Consider the following 19,695-nt stretch of genomic DNA (forward strand, 5'->3'; position numbering starts at 1 on the left):
TCAATACAATAAAAAAAATGTACAGTACAAGTACAGTTAAACACCCTGCCTAAAAGGAGCATCCCAAATAAGTCCTTTTACGGTCCTTGGTATTCAATTCATGGATTGGACATAACAAATAGTTATAAAACACTAGGGGAAACAAGGGGTGGGCTAAGGCAGGATTTAAAATCAATATTGTAACTATTAAGCAAAGAAATGAAATCTGTGTAAAATGTGTAAAAAAATCTATTATTATGGAAGTAACGCTGTGATTATCTAGCAAATACATGGACAAACCCACCTTGATATGAACACAGAGATTACACACATTTATCAATAGACCAAGAGTAGCTAGATGGAATGGAAAGGTAATTAGACCCCTCTTTTTAATTTTCTCTCTTAAATTTGCCAAATACAAGGCATGAATACTTAGTTTCCGCATTTGCATTGCAAAACGATTCGATACCGATTACCACATTTTAAAACGATACGATATGATACAAAGCCAAAACGGTACGATATTTAGCTTTTGCAAATCGATATAGTAGATCATTGCAAATTAAAATCGTTTTTTCGATTCAGTTACTATATTGTTACACCCTTAACTAGAATTATTGAATGCTTTAACCAGTGAAAAACAGCAGATATACAAGCTCACAGCGCGGCACCGAGTGCCGCGCTGTGAGCTTGTAGATCTGCTATTTTTCAATAGTTAAAGCATAAAATAATGATACACAATACTGTGTACCTGTTCTGAATGGGTATCTACCTCCCTCTCCTCTCCTCTCCTCTCCAGGCATCATCATGTCCACCCCCGTCTCCCCGTCATCGGTGTCCCTGTCCTCTCTGAGCCTGGCGGTGTCCCCGACGTCGGCCCCCTCCCGCTGCCCTCCCCCCTGTCCCCTCCCCCCAGGCTGCCTGTCTTCCAGAGGAAGGGGGCCCTCAAGCACAAGAGGGTGGTGGAGGTCAAGGACCACCAGTTCACCGCCCGCTTCTTCAAGCAGCCCACCTTCTGTAGCCACTGCACCGACTTCATCTGGTAGGAGACGCACGAAGCACTCACACATTAACATCTTTATTTGCCTTCACATTTAGCAACAAGTTCTTGAACACAAACCATGGTAGACGCACACATTTGGGACAAACTCGACAATCGGTGTTTCAGGATACAAATCACGGATACAGGAAGCGTGGTCTCCTCCTCCATATGCGGCAACTGACAATCATCACAGAAACTGAACAGAGTTTAGAGCCAATGCCTTATATCAATGTTTCTCAACCTGTAGGTCGGGACTTTAGCACCTTGGTAAGGAATGGGAGCCGTTACGCCACATCTCCAGTATTCACTGTTCAGTGTGGTATCAAGCACCGAAAATAGCAGACCTCCAAGCTCACACTCACCTGAGGGAGATAAAATGGTAATTTTGTGCTAATCAGTCTAAAAGCGCCAGATCTTGAACAGATGTAGCCCAGGGCATGCTCTAATGATTTAGCTAGGGCGCCCGAGTCGGCGACCTTCGGGGTCGCCACAGCGGCCAAATTAAGTTGGGCTCCCATTGACTTTCTATACAGGAGGACAATACCCAGAGAAAAATCTGCTTTAAGTAGCTTGTGAGGGGTCTAACTAGGGGTTTGTCATGATTCTGAATCCATTGCAAGCATTTGTTTTACACAAAAGACTTTCCTTGAGCTAAAATCGGCCCCACAGAATGTACAACCACTTCCAAAATGTTCACTTCTCTGTCCTTATCAACAACATCTGGTCTATTATTAGCTGTCATCTGAAAAGGCATAATTCTCATAATTGTACAGTTAATGGCAGTTGAAACAAGAGTGTTTATACTGTACATTTCGACAGATGATGAAACATAATGAACTTATGTCCTTAACTAACACACGCACGCACACGCACACACACACACACACACACACACACACACACACACACACACACACACACACACACACACACACACACACACACACAGTGGAGATGCCTCCTCCCGAGGCAGGCCACTATCTACCACTGCTCTGACTCAGTGCAACAAACACAGCGTGTGTGTGTGTGTGTGTGTGTGTGTGTGTGTGTGTGTGTGTGTGTGTGTGTGTGTGTGTGTGTGTGTGTGTGTGTGTGTGTGTGTGTGTGTGTGTGTGTGTGTGTGTGTGTGTGTGTGTGTGTGTGTGTGTGTGTGTGTGTGTGTGTGTGTGTGTGTGTGTGTAGGCTAAGGCTTTGCACTCTGTGGCCTACCCTACACATTGTAGCCTGCAGCACACAGACCCACAAGCTCACCTCCACACAGCATCCCACACTATCTTTATATTACAAAAGAGTAAGTGATCTACTTCCGGGTCATGTATCGCTAACTTAAATACCAAACCACTTGGCCAAGATGTACTACATATGTACTAAATATAGCTTAAAAATTCAAACACCCATGTCACCTTTGCAAGATGTCGTTTCCAAACCTCTGTATACAGTTGTATTCGTTATTACCCTCATATTTTGCCTCTGTATAAAATAGTCCGCCGGTCAAATATGTCCGACCGGAAACGTGCGCTGCGGCACAATAGTTCCGCCACAATAGTTCCCCCCCCCCCCCCCCCCCCCCCCCAATTTTTTTTTTTTAACGTTTTTTTTTTTTTTTTTTTTTTTTAACTAGATGTGAGCGGCCCGAAGGGCCGCGACCCTCTAGTGCTATACGAATGCTGTGTGCTATGCAGGCACGTGCCCTTTTACCCGTCTGTAAAAAGTGGCCTTTCCAGACCATGAATGCATTTTTCACTATATGGTGAAAGAAATGCAAATGACCTCTTTCCATGCCATACCTGAAGGCTGCATTCAGGAGAATTGCCTTGTCCAAACTCTCCTGAACTTGAATGCAGCATCTTATGTTGAAAGAATTGCCCTCTCTGTGTAGAAAAACATGCCGTTACGCCACATCTCCAGTATTGACTTGATTATGCTTAGTTCAGTGTCGCAGTGCGACGCGTTGTGAGCTTGGAGGTCTGCTATTTTCGATATTTCCAGGCCCTTTTAGACATGTCAGCCCCTGCCTCTCTAACATTCTCTGCACGTCCCTGGCATGCTGTGTATCATGTATTGGTGCTATGTATGTGTATTGGCCTGTATTATTTTGTATTCATGTTGCAGGACCACATTGGACACTAGAAAGAGGTTTGGTTGCTGTGACTCGAGTCACACTTGCAATTAACAGTGACGGCGCCAGGGGGGGGCTAGGGGGCGCTCTAGCCCCCTCTGGTGGAGGCTTAGCCCCTGCTCAGCCCCCCTAGTAGAGTGGCTAACAGCAGTATTTTGGAGAACCGTTCACTTGGTGATACAAGCGTGAAAATTGGTACACATCATCTTTGGAGGCCACTCTTCGATTTAAGAAACCGGGCCACTTGAAAATCCAAGATGGTGGCCCCGAAATCCAAGATGTCCGTCCTAAAACTTGGGTTTTCCTTTATAACTCCAAATGCATTTATTTTAAGACCCATAAATGTATTAAAGTTGAATATAAAGTTGGGCATTGCGGATATTTTGGTACCAAGTATATATCTGTATCTATTACAGTTCATGAGATACAGCATACAGGTACCTTTACAGACTCAGGTGCACCTATATGCTGTATCTCAAGAACTGAAATAGATACAGACATGTACTTGGTACCAGAATATCCGCAATTGCCAACTTTATATTCAACTTTAATACATTTATGGGTCTTAAAATCAATGCATTTGGAGTTATAAAGGAAAAAACACGTTTTCGGACGGACATCTTGGATTTTGGGGGCCACCATCTTTGGTTTTCAAGTGGCCCGGTTTCTTAAATCGAAGAGTAGCCTCCAAAGATGATGTGTGCCAATTTTCACGCTTGTATCATTAAGTGAACGATTGCTCCTCCATTATTATTTGTTGCCAAAATTAATTCGCCCCTGCTCTAAAAAAGTCGGCTCCCCCATAGCCCCCCCCAGTCATAATTTTCTGGAGCCGTCACTGCTTGCAAATGAATTCCGTCTTACCTTTTGAATTTTCCCCATTCAAGTCAATGGGGGAAAACAATAAATTGATATGAATCTAACCCGATGAAGCCGGTTGATTTGACACGTGCGTGCAACCGAGTGCTGTGGGAAGAGTAGCGCTGGTTGCCCACGCTAACAAGGTTGATCACAAGTGCTTTGTGATATGCTTTCATGTGTTTATCCTGGGTTTAAGATCAATTTACAGAGCTTTATACATACATCATTATTTTTATGGAGAATGGAGAGTGTTTTTGCAGAAGTTATCTACCTTGTTTTTGTAATGACTGCCCCGGAATTTTGACTAGATTTTCGCATTATATGCCGCGATTCTCTTACCTTTTAACGTGGGCACGTGCGTGGCCATCGTGCACAATGGTGCACGGATTGTGCGTGATCTTCGTGCACACAGTGGTCCGTTGGTGATTACAAAAGACCCCATGTTAATCCATGCTAGCTTGGTAGCACAGTGCTGTGTGACAAGGAAGTAAACAGCAGAAAGTGGCAACAGAATAACGTAGGGTGACCATACGTCCTCTTTTACCCGGACATGTCCTCTTTTAGGGGGCTGTCCGGCCTGTCCGAGCCAAACCAACGCACTGCAAACACAATTAATGCTGTTTCACTGATGAAATGCTCGAAAAGTGCCAGTGTTTCCGTCTTGGTTACCAACAATGAGAAGCAGAGCGTACTTCTGTGTCCATTACAAATAAAAGTTCTTCTGCTTCAAGCCCATATCAACACTGCAAAGTAGCCTACAAGACAGTCTGTGCGAGGTGAGAGCTCTTCTGCCAACTAAATTGACAGAATCTTTTGTACAACCTTGTAAAGCAGAAGATACGGCGGTTTGAAGAATGGGCTACCTCTCTTTTATTCACTTACAACGCTGAACGTTCACACAGCAGTCAAAAGGCATACTTTAAATCAGTGGATCTCTCTCTCTCTCTCTCTCTCTCTCTCTCTCTCTCTCTCTCTCTCTTTATATATATATATATATATATATATATATATATATATATATATATTTACTTAGGAATAGCTTGCGTAATAGAGTGATTTTTTGGGGAAAAAAAGAATATATATATATATATATGCGTCGGGTAGAGTGTCCTCTTTTTTAGGTTTTCAGAATATGGTCACCCTAGAATAACATGTTGTCCCGCCCCCCCAAAAGATGCATATCCGGTTCCGGTTCCGGACCCAGAACGGAAGCACTGTCTCTATAGGTTACTTAGAGTAGTAACCCCGGATTAGCGATTTGGATTGTTTTTTTATCAAATCTAATAGATTAATAGCTCAGGAAACTTTGGGCCTGGCACGCAAAGACATCGGGAATAACTCAGGCTTGGGCAGTAAATGAGTTAAAATATGAATAAAAATTGAACTATTTTGGACAACCAACATATACTGTAGGCCTATATACTGTGTAGCTTTATGTAAGGCACTTTATACGGGTAGAGTATACTGTAGTTCAAGATAGTCTTTTACAGGGCAAGCGGATCTTGCCGATGGGAAGAAAGAAAAAACTCCCCCTTCAAACAGAAAGCCAACTAGGCCATCTGTTTTGACCATTTGGGTTGAGAGAGAGAGAGAGAGAGAGAGAGAGAGAGAGAGAGAGAGAGAGAGAGAGAGAGAGAGAGAGAGAGAGAGAGAGAGAGAGAGAGAGAGACTCACAACGATACTGCAGCAACAACAATAGTCACAATAACAATACCATTAACAACCGTAATAACAGCCGGCAGCCATTTATTGAAAAGCCTCGATCCACAGCCTGGGAGGGGGGAGGGGAGGGTTCCGCAATCACCATCCAATTATATGTTGTGCGTGAGCAGCAAGCACAACACTGAGTTCACAGGGACCACAGAGAGCCACACATCACCCTCACAATGCTTATTGGAATATCTGCAAACAATGATGAAATGGCCGCTGCTACTGGCCTGGGGCCATGCAGGTTTTGAGAGAGAAATAAGCTGGGGAGTAACTACTTACCAGTGGTGGAAAAAGTACTCACATTGTAAAAGTATCAATACTGCAATGTAGAAATACTTTGTTACAAGTAAATGTCCAGAATTCAGAATGTACTTGAGTAAAAGTATGAAAGTGTCGGCATCAACATGTGCTTCAATTACCAAAAGTAAAAGTACAAGATGTTTGAAAATAGCAGATCTACAAGCTCACAACGCGTCGCATCGCAAGCTTTAGATCGGCTATTTTCAAACAGCCTAGGTATAACATAGGGCTAAAGTGGTTAGTGTATGTTTTTTTTTATATTATCATTTATATCTAGAAAGTAACTAGTAACTAATGTTTTCAAATAAATGTAGTGGAGTAAAAGTACAATATTTGGATTTGAGATGTAGTGGAGTAGAATTAAAAGTACTGAAAACTGGAAATACTCAAGTAAAGTACAAATACCTCAGAACTGTACTTAAGTACAGTACGTGGAGTTGTGTAATGGCCGACCGGGAGCTTTTATAACTGTGTAACATAAGCGAGCATCTGCCTCCATCCTAGCTTCTAAAGTGTAGTTTTGAGATAATGGACATTAAAGATGAGATCCCCCGTCCACCTCAATGTTATGGATGGGACTATTTTGTGCTCGTGGAGCCGTGATGATGCGAAATCACCTGGCCATTCTTCTCGGTAATGTACTCGCCGTTACAGTAATATATTACTTTTCCCGAGATATCCCGTGAATGGCACTACAGATACTCGAGTACATTTCGCGAGACATCTCGGGAATGGCACTAGATGAGTTAAGTAAAGTACTTTAGTTACTTTACACCACTGCTAGTTACTAGTAACATATTACTGTAATATTATTACTTTTACCCAATAACGAGTAGTGTAAGGGATTACTCTGCCAAAATAGTAATATTATAACATATTACTTTGTGAAAAAAAAAATTAAAAAGAAATAGCCTGGTTACATATTACTCTGGTTTTGTCGGCAGTCTTTTGAAAACGTTTTGTTTAAAAGGTCAAGAGAGATTGCTACTATATTTTACAGACATTTTGGCTGATTGTTGACTCTTATTATGATTATTATAAAGAATTTTTGATTCAGTTATAAAGGAGCTGGCTAATTACTATTGGTAACACCCATGAAGGTAGAGGCCCAATTTCTTTCCCATATGGCTGCTGTGCATAGAGCCTATATTGAGCCACATTCCAAGTGGTTTGAAACTACATTCAGATCTGATATATGTGTCAGGAGTGAACACTCAGACTCGGAAGCCTGAAGCCCTTGTTACAGTATATATGATAGCAGGGACGTGCAGAGAATGTTAGAGATGCAGGGGCTGAAATTTCTAAAAGGGCCTTTTGGTGGAAATATCGAAAATAGCCGACGAAAATAGGAAGTGAGCTTCGAGGTCGGCTATTTTCGGTGCCTGATACCACACTGAACTAAGCATAATCAGTGCTTAGTGCCAGTCTGGAGATGTGGCGTAACACCATGGATTTCTACACAGAGAGGGCAATTCTTTCAACATAAGATGCCGCATTCAAGTTCAGGAGCGTTTGGACAAGGCTATTCTCTTGAATGCTGCCTTCGGGTATGGCATGGAAAGAGAGCATTTGCATTTCTTTCACCATATTGAAAACTGCATTCATGGTCTGGAGAGGGCACTTTTTGCAGACAGGTAAAGGGGCAGGGGCTCAAGCCCCCTTTGATGTGTGCATGTGCCTGTATTATAGCGTCACTCACCAAAAAATGGCAGATCTACAAGCGCCCCATATACGCAACGGCTTGTGAACTTCTCTGCCATTTTGGGTGGACGCCACTGTTGTACAACAGTTTACAAGTTATAAGCATCACTCATTGTCCTTGTTATTACATCGTTAGAATAGTTTAGAAATACATTAGTGATCCCTGAGGGGACATTAAAAACCAACAGCAACCAAAGTAGATACGAGGGGACGAAATCTGAATGCTCAAACCCTGTCTGTGAGTATTATTATACACAAGTGGTGTAGCCAAAATGTCGTTCATTTTGGGTGGGCACAATTTCTCAATATGCCTTTTGAGAAATAGCTATTGCACCATAATAGGTTACAACAGAAAGAGACGTGAATAAAATAGGCTATACAATATGCAACTATTATCAATGTATGGTTTAGAACATTTTGAACCTGTTAGCGCCCCACCCATCTGACCACTTAACCTGTCTGGTGCAAACCCCGAGTTTCCCGAGTTTGTATTGAAAAAAACGTGTGTGTGTGTGTGTGTGTGTGTGTGTGTGTGTGTGTGTGTGTGTGTGTGTGTGTGTGTGTGTGTGTGTGTAGCATACCCTGTACATCCTAGACTCAAATTATAGTCTGAAGACGTTATGCAAGCACGACCACCGATTTCTTTCAATACTTTTGTTATATTATTTATACAATTATAGTTGTTTTGGGGGCCCTGTTTTAGTATCCTCAGGGCCCCCGGCACACCGGTTGGGCATCTGCTGGCCTAAATGGATCCACTGTGGAATGTAGGAGAGATGTGTGCACATTGGCAGACATAATGTCCCACGCTGCATTTAATGGACTGCCACCATGCCCACCTTTGGTCACAACTGGGCCAAACCCATCTGTCACCAGCTCAGCACCATGCAGTCCCTGTAGAGAAGTGCAGTCCGTGCGCAGTCGAGTTAAAAGTTAAAAAGACAGAAGTTTGGAAGCTTTGATTGCGATTCCGTGTCAGTGTGTCTCAGTGGCGGCTCCAAGGAATAATCAGCAGGGGGGCCTTTATTTTTCAACAAACCCCTGATATAGCAAGCCGCTTTTTGTGACGTTTTGAGCCAAACTTGTAATGTTCATAACAAGTTTTCTCACTGAAACGATGTGAATTTCCCTTGCTGCAAGCACAACAACACAGGAATAGACATCAAAACCAATTCTGGATGCATTTGAAAATGGCAACAGTCTGGCTTGCAAGACTATTATGCAACACATGACGCATAGTCATGTGACGTTAAATTGGTACCCATTGATGAAAGTGTGTCCTGAACAAGCGCAGTGGCGTCAGTTCAGCAAAAGCTAGGGTATGGCAAAGATGGGAGTCCTCATGGAAAATAGGCATTACATTTTGGATAACACGGTTCTATTGTGAAAATAGCAGATCTACATGCTCACAACGCCCTGCGCTGCGAGGTGTTGTGAGCATGCAGATCGGCTATTTTCACAATGTCAGAAAAAAAAGTTTTTTACACAGGTTTCCATGGTTTCTTGGGCTGAATATGGCAGCCTGGAATGGTTTTTCAAGTGCGGCTAAACTTACCATGTTAGTAAACGTGCCACAATGAACAATAATGCATTGCACCTGTGCAGCTGACCTGCGGAACCTGGGAATACACCATTTTGTCAAGATGGGGAGAATACAAGTGTGGAGAATATAACTAGTAAGACACCTGAGGGTGACATGCGACCTCAGGGTGACATGCGACCTCGCCCTAAAGGGCGAGGCCGTGCCAATTCTTGACCATCTGGCCAACCACAGCGTTTCTCTGACGTTTCTAGTTGTTGTCATTCTGGGGGGAGTTTGTTCATGTTTTTGTGAGGGTATCAACCCTAGGAGATACGGGGAGAACATGCAAACTCCACACATAAAGGCCCTATCGTCCACACCCTAGTTGGGGTTGGCGATAGGGCCTTTCTGTGTGGAGTTTGCCTAAACATGGAGATGTGGTACAGAATGACTCATATATGGGCATAAAAAGTATGTCATGTGACATCACTTCCTGTACAGACAGTCAGACAGACAGACAGCCATTGACTCCGGGCTAACAATGGCTACTGTCTATGACGGTAGTCCCATATGACATGATGGACTGGACTATCTCCATATATAGTGTTCTCCACATCTCCATGTTTAGGCCAAACAGGTTTGCTCCATTTCTCCATGTATAGGTCCAAATGCCCAACGTTGAGCTTGACAACGAAACGTTATTAACACAGCCGCCCCCATATTTACTTTAGAAAATATGTTAAATTCTAAGAACGTTTCGAGTACCGGTTTGATACAAGAGCGAATAAGCGCTACACTTCTGGAATCCTGTGCGTCGACTTAAAGTCGGATACTGGCCTAATAACTTTATCTGGCCGCCCCGTTGCCACCTCCTTGTTACATTTTCTTTTCTGAGACTTCCGACTGCACATTGTACCTCATCCACCCTTTCTTCTCTCTCCTTTTGGTATCTTTATCCTCCTCCTCCTATTCTTCTCTTTTTTTGTCTTTCTTAGTCTTGTGTATCCTTCTCTTTTTTTTGTCTTTCTTAGTCTTGTGTAGCCACCCCGTACAGGAAGTGATGTCACAACTCGCTGACATCACACTGACATCACTTCCTGTACGGAAAGATTACAGAAGGTCACTCAAGCGACAAGGTTTTCCAGGGTAAATGCGACCTTCGGTCGTAATAAAGTGAACATTTTGTTAAATTTTGCATTTGTAGTTATTTTACTGTAATTTAACAACATAATAACCAGCACAGATAGACAAAAAGACATTGATGGATTTATATTTAAAAGTAACTTTTATTTTCCGCCCTGGACCCAGGCCCCAGCGTATGGCAGCTGCATACCCCTGCCATACCCAATTGACGCCCCTGCTTTTTACACCCTTTTCTCCCCAATTTAGTCGTTATGCCGATTAATTCCTCCCCAGCAATGTGTTGTCATTGCTGCTGTTGTTTCCTGCTCCTCTCACCCAACACTCCCTGTAGTCGGGGGATATCTTCAGAAATAGTGTCATATCCTGGAACAAATTCCTTACCAAATAATGTCTTCACCAATGTGTTTGTAAAGGTGTCTAGTAACACATCTCACAAAGACTGAAATTCAGTTTCCCTAGGAGAATCCTTGACAGCTGCTGAAAGTTGGGGGATAAAACACACCAAAATAAATATGCTTTAAGTTGCATGTGAGGGTCAAACTAGGGGTTTTCATGATTCCATTGCAAGCATTTGTTTTGCACAAAAAAAAAAAAAAAAAACATTCCTTGGGCAAAAAATTACCCCACAAAACTATGGTTTAGTGATGAGTCATCACTTTTCACAGTTTTGTGGGAGCCGCCTTTACACCAAGGAATGTTTTTCTTGCAAAACAAATGCTTGCAAAATAGGGAAACTTAATTTCAGTCTTTGTGAGATGTGTTACTAGTGCACCTTTACAAACACATTGGTGAAGACATTTTTTGGAAAGGAATTTATTCCAGAACTTTTTAAGATATCCCCCCACTACTGCCACCCCCAGCCCTTAGGAGTATGTGCGGTGAGGAATACCACCCTACGCACCCGTGCTTCCCCCCTGAACGCCAATTGTGTTTGTATATAAAGTAGACACGGGACAAAGTCACAAACACCACGGTGGATTTGAACCCCCAACCCCTGCGGTGCGGTGGCGGGCAGGCACCTTACCACTATGCCTTATTGAAGTGTAATTATTCTGACCCTGGGCATACTAGAGCAGTGGTTCTCAACCTGTTGGTCGGGACAGGTGCCCTAACAGTTCCTGTAGCAAAAAAAACAAAAACAAAACAATGACCACAAATGTTTGAGCAGGAAGGTGAAGCGAGACAGGCACACGCTGCCAACTTTGGAGGACATTGTGTTGTGGACAAGTGTTCTCCACCCTTTGACGCCTCCTGTGGATTCTGCCAGACCCCTGGATGCTGGCAGACCCCCCTGGATGAGAGTAGCTGGAAGCTGCTGATTTCCATAACACCTTACAGCGGTGATTCTTAACCTCTGGGCTGGGGGCACCATTTTATTGATAATATAACATTGATATAAAGAAAGAAAGAAAGAAAGAAAGAAAGAAAGAAAGACAGAAAGAAAGAAAGAAAGAAAGAAAGAAAGAAAGAAAGAAAGAAAGAAAGAAAAAAAAATAAAGCTTTAGAACAGTGGGAACACAATCGTTTGATGATTAAAAGAAACGTGCTCTGCAAATGCACATACGTGGGTGGGCGCTGTTGAGATTTTCGAGTGGGCCCTGATCCCTGAAAAGGTTTTGCCCAGACTCACTGAAAGAGGCTTTGCCTTGAGTGTCTCTCTACACTTGAGTGTCTCTATTACAAACCCTAGCTTAATTCCCTAGCTTAATGAGACCAACATTTGGCGAAAATGGCACAAGACACGATATATTGGATCTGCGCAGAGATTTTGTGTGGTGGGGGGAAAATAGAAGCGTACCAAGTTTAGAGCCCTGGTGGAACATCCTATATCACTTCATGTAATCCGTAAATTAAGATCACTATCTGTTGCCCCCGCATCTTCTGTTATTACTATACAAAAGCATTATTCAACCTGTTCTGTTGTATTGCTCAGCATGTTCCTTTACTATACTGTCCATGCCAAACAGAAACAAACTTTACAGTATTACCATTGCTTCCAAGATCATCGGACTTCCCACACCCACACTTGCTGATATGAACAATAAGGCCATTACACGCTTAGCGCTCTCAATAACAAATGACACTGACCATCCACTGCATCGCTACTTCAACCTATTGCCATCAGGGCGAAGATACAGAACCTTGAAGTGGCACGTGGTTCGGTTTAGCAGGATTTTTGTCCCCTCAGCCATTGCTGCACTTAACAATCTGCTAAACAATCGCCCCCATCTCTAAGAGGGTTTTTCTGTGTATAGTGGGGTACTGATGATCTGTCTTTGTGATATCTTTGTGTTGTTATATGGTTATGTGTTGTTTCTTTGTTTGAACAGACTGTGAAGACAACTTTCCATTCGGGGACAATAAAGATATAAAGATTATTATTTATTATATATGGAGATCTCTGCAGACACAGATGTGGAGCTGATGTCAGACATCAGCTCCACATACGGGCGTCCATTTTATGCCCATACAGTATATGGAGATCTCTGTGAATGCCCTACCCTTTAATGCAAACCCCATTATACCTGTTTTGACCATAATGTTTGCCTGTGTCCATTTATGCCCATAGGAACATCAAAACATGTCACTCTGATGACATTCAATACGTAACCATAGCATTTTTTGTTGACTCATGTGGCGTACGTGATGTCAGAGCCTTTTATGAAGTGATGTCACAATGAGTCAGCGCTTGCGCCGATTTCCTCCGGAACAGCCAACAATCAGCTCCGCATAAGGAGATTCCGAACGTTTCGCGCCGGTTCGGGAAAACCGCACGGCGGATCGGGTCGAGTCCCGGCACTGCACTCCGCGCCGCGGCGGGGAACACGCATGCCGAATCTGAAGCCGGTGGGACGAACGGTTCTCGAGATACGCGGATTACATACAGACATACTCACAGAGATTTCTCGCATTTATAGATAGATTATTATCTCTCCCCCCCCCTTCCCTGACCTCTTCCACGATGTTGCATCCCACCACTGGCCAGCACGAGAGAGAGTGAGTGAGTGTGTATTGGACTATTGGCAAGGTTTAACGCCATGATGGCGTCTGCCCCTTGGCACACTGGCACGCTGTTGCGATTCCAAGCGAACAACAACTGTCATTAGCGCAGATGCCAGCAGTTGCAGCTTGGGAGCCGTGTTATTACAGGGACATGATGGAGAGTTTAAAGCATTGCACGGTGGCATTCCGCTGTGGCAGTCCCCCGTCCCTGTGGTTAGTGGCAGCCACAGAGACCAGGGCCCGGGCCACATGCCACACATCCAGCTGCAGGGTGTTCATGGCAGCGTTCAGCTCCACACAGGGCCATGCAGATGACATCCACGTGTCCTGACTTCAGGATTCCTCTTAAGCACTTAAAGTGTTAGTTCACCTATTTTTGACATAAGTGAAATACTTGCCATTAAAATAGTGGTTACGATTATAATTACATCTACCGATGCCTCTCCTCCATTCACGTTTGGTGAATGTAGCCTTGGCCAGGAAAATTTGATGTCTTCAGGTGGTAACCATCGATCGTAAGGTGTTTCGACCCGCAAACCACAACACCCTCCTGATGGCCGGGTCGGCAGTGGTGGCCAAATCACTGCCCATCTCCTCCTCCTGACCAAGGCTAAACTCCCCTCTCCTGCGCTATTAGTTTTTTCCCAACAAGTGGCTTCTCTGGGGAGGTATTGGGTGGGTCCCTCCTGAGGTCTTGAGGTGACACAGGTGCGTAGAGTTCTCCAGTACTGTGGGATTATTCCTGCCTGGAGTTCTCCTTCGTCTCACCAACTCACCAACCAAGTTGTGCGCTGCACCTGTGACCCCTCTTCTCCACACTTGGTCCTGGCTTGATGTATTTTTACCTTTTGTGTTCCTGCAGATGTTCTCGCAGTGAAACTTTACTTCCAATTTCTCCCCAGCTGATGTTGTTTAGGTGAGCCATCTCGTTAGCTGTGATTAGTTAAGGGCTGTTACGGTTGTGTTTGTATTGTTGAGTCTCACATACTCCCCCCCTCTCGGGAGACTCTGAGGGTATCTGTATAAATGTCTTTAGCTTGAGTTGGTGCCCTCTCGCGAGTGCTGTGCATGAGGTTGCTAACCTCATACACCCACGCCAGGCTCTTCCTGGTGGTCATCTGTCTCTCCAGCGTCACCAATCTTCCTCGGTTTCCATCCAGACTTTCCTGGAAGTCACTGGTTGCCCAGAGTTCTATGATTATAATTACATCTACCGATGCTTCTCCTCCATTCACGTTTGGTGAATGTAGCCTTGGCCAGGAAAATTTGATGTCTTCAGGTGGTAACCATCGATCGTAAGGTGTTTCGACCCGCAAACCACAACACCCTCCTGATGGCCGGGTCGGCAGTGGTGGCCAAATCACTGCCCATCTCCTCCTCCTGACCAAGGCTAAACTCCCCTCTCCTGCGCTACCAGAGTCCCGTGGTCAGAGTTCTGGTCAGTTTTAGATGAATATAAAGTAGTTCCGGTGATTTGGCAGGGGCTCATGGCCCAATCATTAAAAATAGATGAATCCACAAAACTAGCGTCATTTGTATTGTTGACCTATTTCTACCAAATAGACCAACTTTCGTTCAACGTTGACCCCTCTGTCACATGGTACTATTTTTTGTGTCCAGTATCACTACGCCGCTGCAACGTATTTCCCCCAAAAAAGGTGCTTTGCAATCAGCTGATCAGAACGAAACCTCGCTCTATATGGTAGAAATAGGCCAACAATACAAATGACGCTAGTTTTGTGGATTAATCTATTTTCAATGATTGGGGGCCACGCCAAATGGCCCCCACCCCATTGGAACTACTTAATATTCATTAGAAACTGACCAGAACTCTGACCACAGAACTCTGGTAATCAATTAATACATTTTTAACCACTGTTTTAATAGCAAGTATTTCACACAGCTTTATGTAAAAAATAGGTGAACTAACACTTTAAGTTAAAGGACTAATTCTGTGGACCTTAATGACCAAACTAATAGATGAAACAGAAATAAAAGGTACGGCAAGACATCACAGGTTCAACCCTATTCCTTGAGCTTTTGAGCCAGTGGGTCCCTGACTACAACAGTCAGTGGTGGAAAGAGTAGCCTACTCACTTTCTTTAATTAAAGAAGTTGTTCGCCCCCAGAATTACTTTTTTTCTATTGATTACTCATGCCATGGAGACTTGAGTTCAATGATATGTTTTTGTATTTGTCGCATTCCTAAGACCAAAATGTGATAAGTAAATTTACCCCCATTGATTTCCGGATGCGGAACCCAGGTCCCCAACCATGGCCCTGGTTGGGGACCCAAATGAATGGCTGTGGCTGGGGAAACCTTCAGGGTACTTTTTTCCCTTCTTTTTCAAATTTAATTATTGTCTTAGGAATGCGACAAAAAACTAAAAGTATTATTGAACTCAAGTCTCCATGGCATGAGTAATCAATAGAAAAAAGGTCATTTTTGGGGTGAACTACTCCTTTAAACCCTGTGTACTTTGAGCAATGTTTTTTTCTTTTCTTTTTTTCTGTCTTCACCAACAAAAATAGCCGATACAAGCTTGTAGATCTTTTGGGGCGAATGTTTCCCCCCAGAATATGGCTGCAGGGGTTGAAGTGGTTAAGCCGGGTTCACACTACAAGATAATCGGGGTGATTTGGGGCCTTTTAGATCAGATTATCCGTCAAGCTTATCCTCTAGTTATCCTCTAGTCGGATATTCTTCTGTGGAGACTACTCTGCCCATCAAGGGGAACTAGACCACTCGCATTTCCAGATGTTCTGAGTAGGGACACAGGACTGACTGTTAATTAACTTGGTGTGGCACTGAGCAACAGAGACCAGTGGTAGCAGCTTGCGTCGCAGATCTCTGAAACATCCACTCCTTGACCCTCAAATTTGCTCACAGGACAATCGTGGTTTGCCCCCATAGTTTTCGAATGTTTGATATTTAGCTGGATGGCTATACCAGGGGTTCCCAAACTTCTTTGTCTCAGGGCACACCATGAATATTGTTTTAATCCGAGGCACTCTACATTATAATTTTAACTCCCAGCACCTTATAGCATATCGTCGTTGTCGTGTGGAAACCTTGTATGTCCAAAACCGTTCATTTTGTATTTATCATCTATAAAATGTACTAAACTAGTGAAAACAGCGGATCTACAAGATGTAAACTATCTATAAAATGTACTAAACTATTGAAAACAGCAGATCTACAAGCACACAACGCCTCGCGATTGTAGATCGTCTGTTTTCACTAGTTTTGTGCGACAGACAGTAATGATATTTTAGTGATTATGTTGCGAGGAAAACGTTGAGATAATAGACATTTTGGTTAGAACTGACAGAAAATAACTATGTACTTCAAGTTTAAAATGAGACTAATATTTTTTCAAGTGTCCAAATAAATTCTAAATATTATCAAATGATCTTGCGGCACCCCTGGACTGCCGTCACGGCACCCCAGGGTGCCCCGTCACCCACATTTCAACCCACAACCTGAGGCTCATTGATATGTGGCAAAACGTGTCTTCTCGGACACATCACAGCCACTCGTCACCACTGCAAGTTTGACCAGCTGCGCGGCTCCATTTGTTGTGTGTACATCTAATAGTCAGCTACTGTACTGCTGCTGCTTCCTCGTGTGGTCACGTGAGAGAAAATGACGCAATGTGATGAACTGGAGGAATAGTAAGGGGAACATAAGAAAATCTGCAAAGTAAATCGTTACCAAGTAATGTCTTCACCAATGTGTTTCTAAAGGTGTGTAATAATATGTACTAAAAGGTTGAAATTCAACTCCCGGGGGAAACCTCATAAAAAAAAAATATTCGTGTTTGTGTTTACTATACAGGAAAAAAATACAAAAAAAAATCTGCTTTAAGTAACATGTGAGGGGTCAAACTAGGGCTTTTTCATGATGCTGAATCCATTGCAAGTATTTGTTTTGCACGAAAAACATTCCAAGGGCTACAAATGGCCCCCACAAAACGGTGAAAAGTGATGATTCGTCACTAAACCATCGTTTTGTGGGTCCGATTTTAGCCCAAGGAATGTTTTTCGTGCAAAACAAATGCTTGTAATGGATTCAGCATCATGAAAAAGCCCTAGTTTGACCCCTGCACATGTCAGTTTTTTATGAGGTTTCGACCGGGAGTTGAATTTCAACCTTTTAGTACATATTATTACACACCTTTAGAAACACATTGGTGAAGAAATTTCTTGGTAACGATTTACTTCGCAGATTGGTCAAATATCTTATAAAATCCCCTTACTATAAGCCAGAGAATCTACATGTAGATAAAATCCTGTAGTGTTTGATGCCCCAGTGGTTCTCAAACCTTTTTGGCTGCAGTACCACCTTATACTGATTACTGAAGCCGAGTATACGTATACCCCTTCCCCTGACTACAACATTTTGCTTAGAGAAATGGACATCAAAAGTCCAGTTCCCATGCCAATATGTTCAAAATAAAACAGCATAATGACAAATGAACATTGCTTTCTATTCAATATCAGTTGTACTAGTCAAGGTATTGATGTAATTTGGTTTAACAATTTACAGATGAGCAGGTTCACACAAAGTCTGTCAATGTTTTATCACTGACCATAACACTAAATACATATAAATATTAAAACTGCCTAATGGGTCCTCCGGTCGGTTGATAGACCACCATGTTCCTTGGGGGCCCTTGTCACTATGACTCAGATATAACCATATATGGAGTTCTCTATGACTCAGACATGACCATAGATTTCCCACTGCAGCTATACCCAAATATGGCGTGTGTCATGCTGACTGTGACAGCATGACAAACAAACCGCTTCGTCATGACATCAGACTCAAACAAACCATTTAAAGAATCCATATGGAGTTCAGGGTTGACTATTATGTCCAAATATGGAGTGCATGAAGATGCTCACTCCAACCTCTTGAGTAACCACATAATATGGAGTCAAATGCACATAACGCCCCCCGTCGAATGCACGTACATGGAGAGCCGCTGACAGCTAGTCCTTGAAAAGGACAAGCACAGTTTTACACGTATGGTCACAACAACTGACTTCACTCTCTAGATATGACTGCGAGAAGTTGCAGAAGACTAATATACCCAGTGTACCAGCTGGGAGACCCCCAGCTGAGGATCTTCCGACCAGACTGGTTCCTGACGCTGGTGCGGCCGGGGAAGGAGCAGCCTCCGGACACGGCCCAGCTCCGCGTCCCCATGGACATGACCAAGTGCGACGTGAGGAACTACCTGGAGAGGATCTACGAGGTTCCCGTGGGCGCGGTCCGGACGCGCATCCAGTTTGGCAGCAACAAGAGGCGCAACCACCTGAACCAGAGGGTGAAGTGGCCGGATTACAAGGTGGCCTACGTCCAGCTGGGCCGGGGGCAGACGTTCAGCTTCCCGCACATCTTCCCGGAGAAGGCAGCAGTACCGGAGGAGGAGAGCTCAGTGGAGGCCCTGCAGGAGAGGTTCGTGGAGGACGAGAAGCGGCGTCAGAAAGCCGAGCCCACCCGAGGAGGGCTCGCCGACTGGTTCGGACTCTGAAAGACTCCTGAAAGACTCTTGAAAGATGACAATCCATCTCGCTTGCCTGGTTAATAAACCAGACCGAACACAACAACACCCCCTGGCGGTAGTGGTGTTGTAGTACGGTCCGGCACCGATCCATTGAGATTCTATTTCCTCAACCAGCTTCAAGGGTTGGCCAATCAGGGTTGTATGCTTGGGGCACGTGGTTTCTGTAGGCTTGGGGCACGTGGTTTGGGGCAAACCCCAGAAATGAAACTCTTCCTGAAATCCCAGACTCTCTTCCCAAAGTGTGTGATAGAGGCTGGCAACGCCAGGCAACCATCTCGCAGGAGGCCATCACTAACTCCCATAGAAGCGTGATGGCATTCACTTCAGAAAAGAAAAGAGGAGCACTCGTCAAAGAGTAGTTCAACAATATACTCGTCTTTGGTGCACAGTTCGGACAAACAATGAACTTAGAACAAGGACACCAGCACTCACTTCAGAACAAATTCTTCATGTTTATTGAAGGTTTCCCCCAGCAGCAGCAAACAAGTGGACGCTTCGGCCCAGTAGGCCTTCCTCAGCTTGTAACTCGCGATGGCATTCACTGCCTACAGTTATTTTCTTTTTCCCCCTTGCTCTTTGTACATATAGTGTTTTATGTTTGTTGCTTGATATTGTATTTCGGTGAATACATTGAATACACATACTGTAGGACCACGATGGAAACAGGTCCCTAGGACTTTTTGGTTATCCTTTTAGCTCATTTGTCTGACTGTACTTTGATGCTGTTCACATCTCCGTCTCA

The 19,695-nt window shown here is 43.8% G+C and overlaps 2 protein-coding genes across 2 annotated transcripts in view; both read left to right on the forward strand.

The window, feature by feature from the left end:
* Window positions 1–786: 786 nt before the first annotated feature.
* The window catches only part of prkcg (protein kinase C, gamma), a gene marked incomplete at both ends in the record, with an annotated part of 117,388 nt that continues 98,479 nt past the window's right edge, over window positions 787–19,695 (forward strand). The window contains 2 exon segments of the mRNA XM_080743649.1: window positions 787–862; window positions 865–1,021. Of these exon segments, the coding sequence (XP_080599775.1) occupies window positions 787–862; window positions 865–1,021 (233 nt within the window).
* On the forward strand, window positions 18,444–18,920 carry LOC308308301 (large ribosomal subunit protein uL23m-like; the record flags this gene model as incomplete). Its single annotated transcript, XM_080753686.1, has 1 exon — window positions 18,444–18,920. One exon carries the CDS (start codon window positions 18,444–18,446, stop codon window positions 18,918–18,920), a length of 477 nt encoding a protein of 158 aa, XP_080609812.1.

The sequence above is a fragment of the Nannobrachium achirus genome, assembly GCF_963921795.1.
Source record: "Nannobrachium achirus genome assembly, chromosome: 2".
Lineage (NCBI taxonomy): Eukaryota > Metazoa > Chordata > Actinopteri > Myctophiformes > Myctophidae > Nannobrachium > Nannobrachium achirus.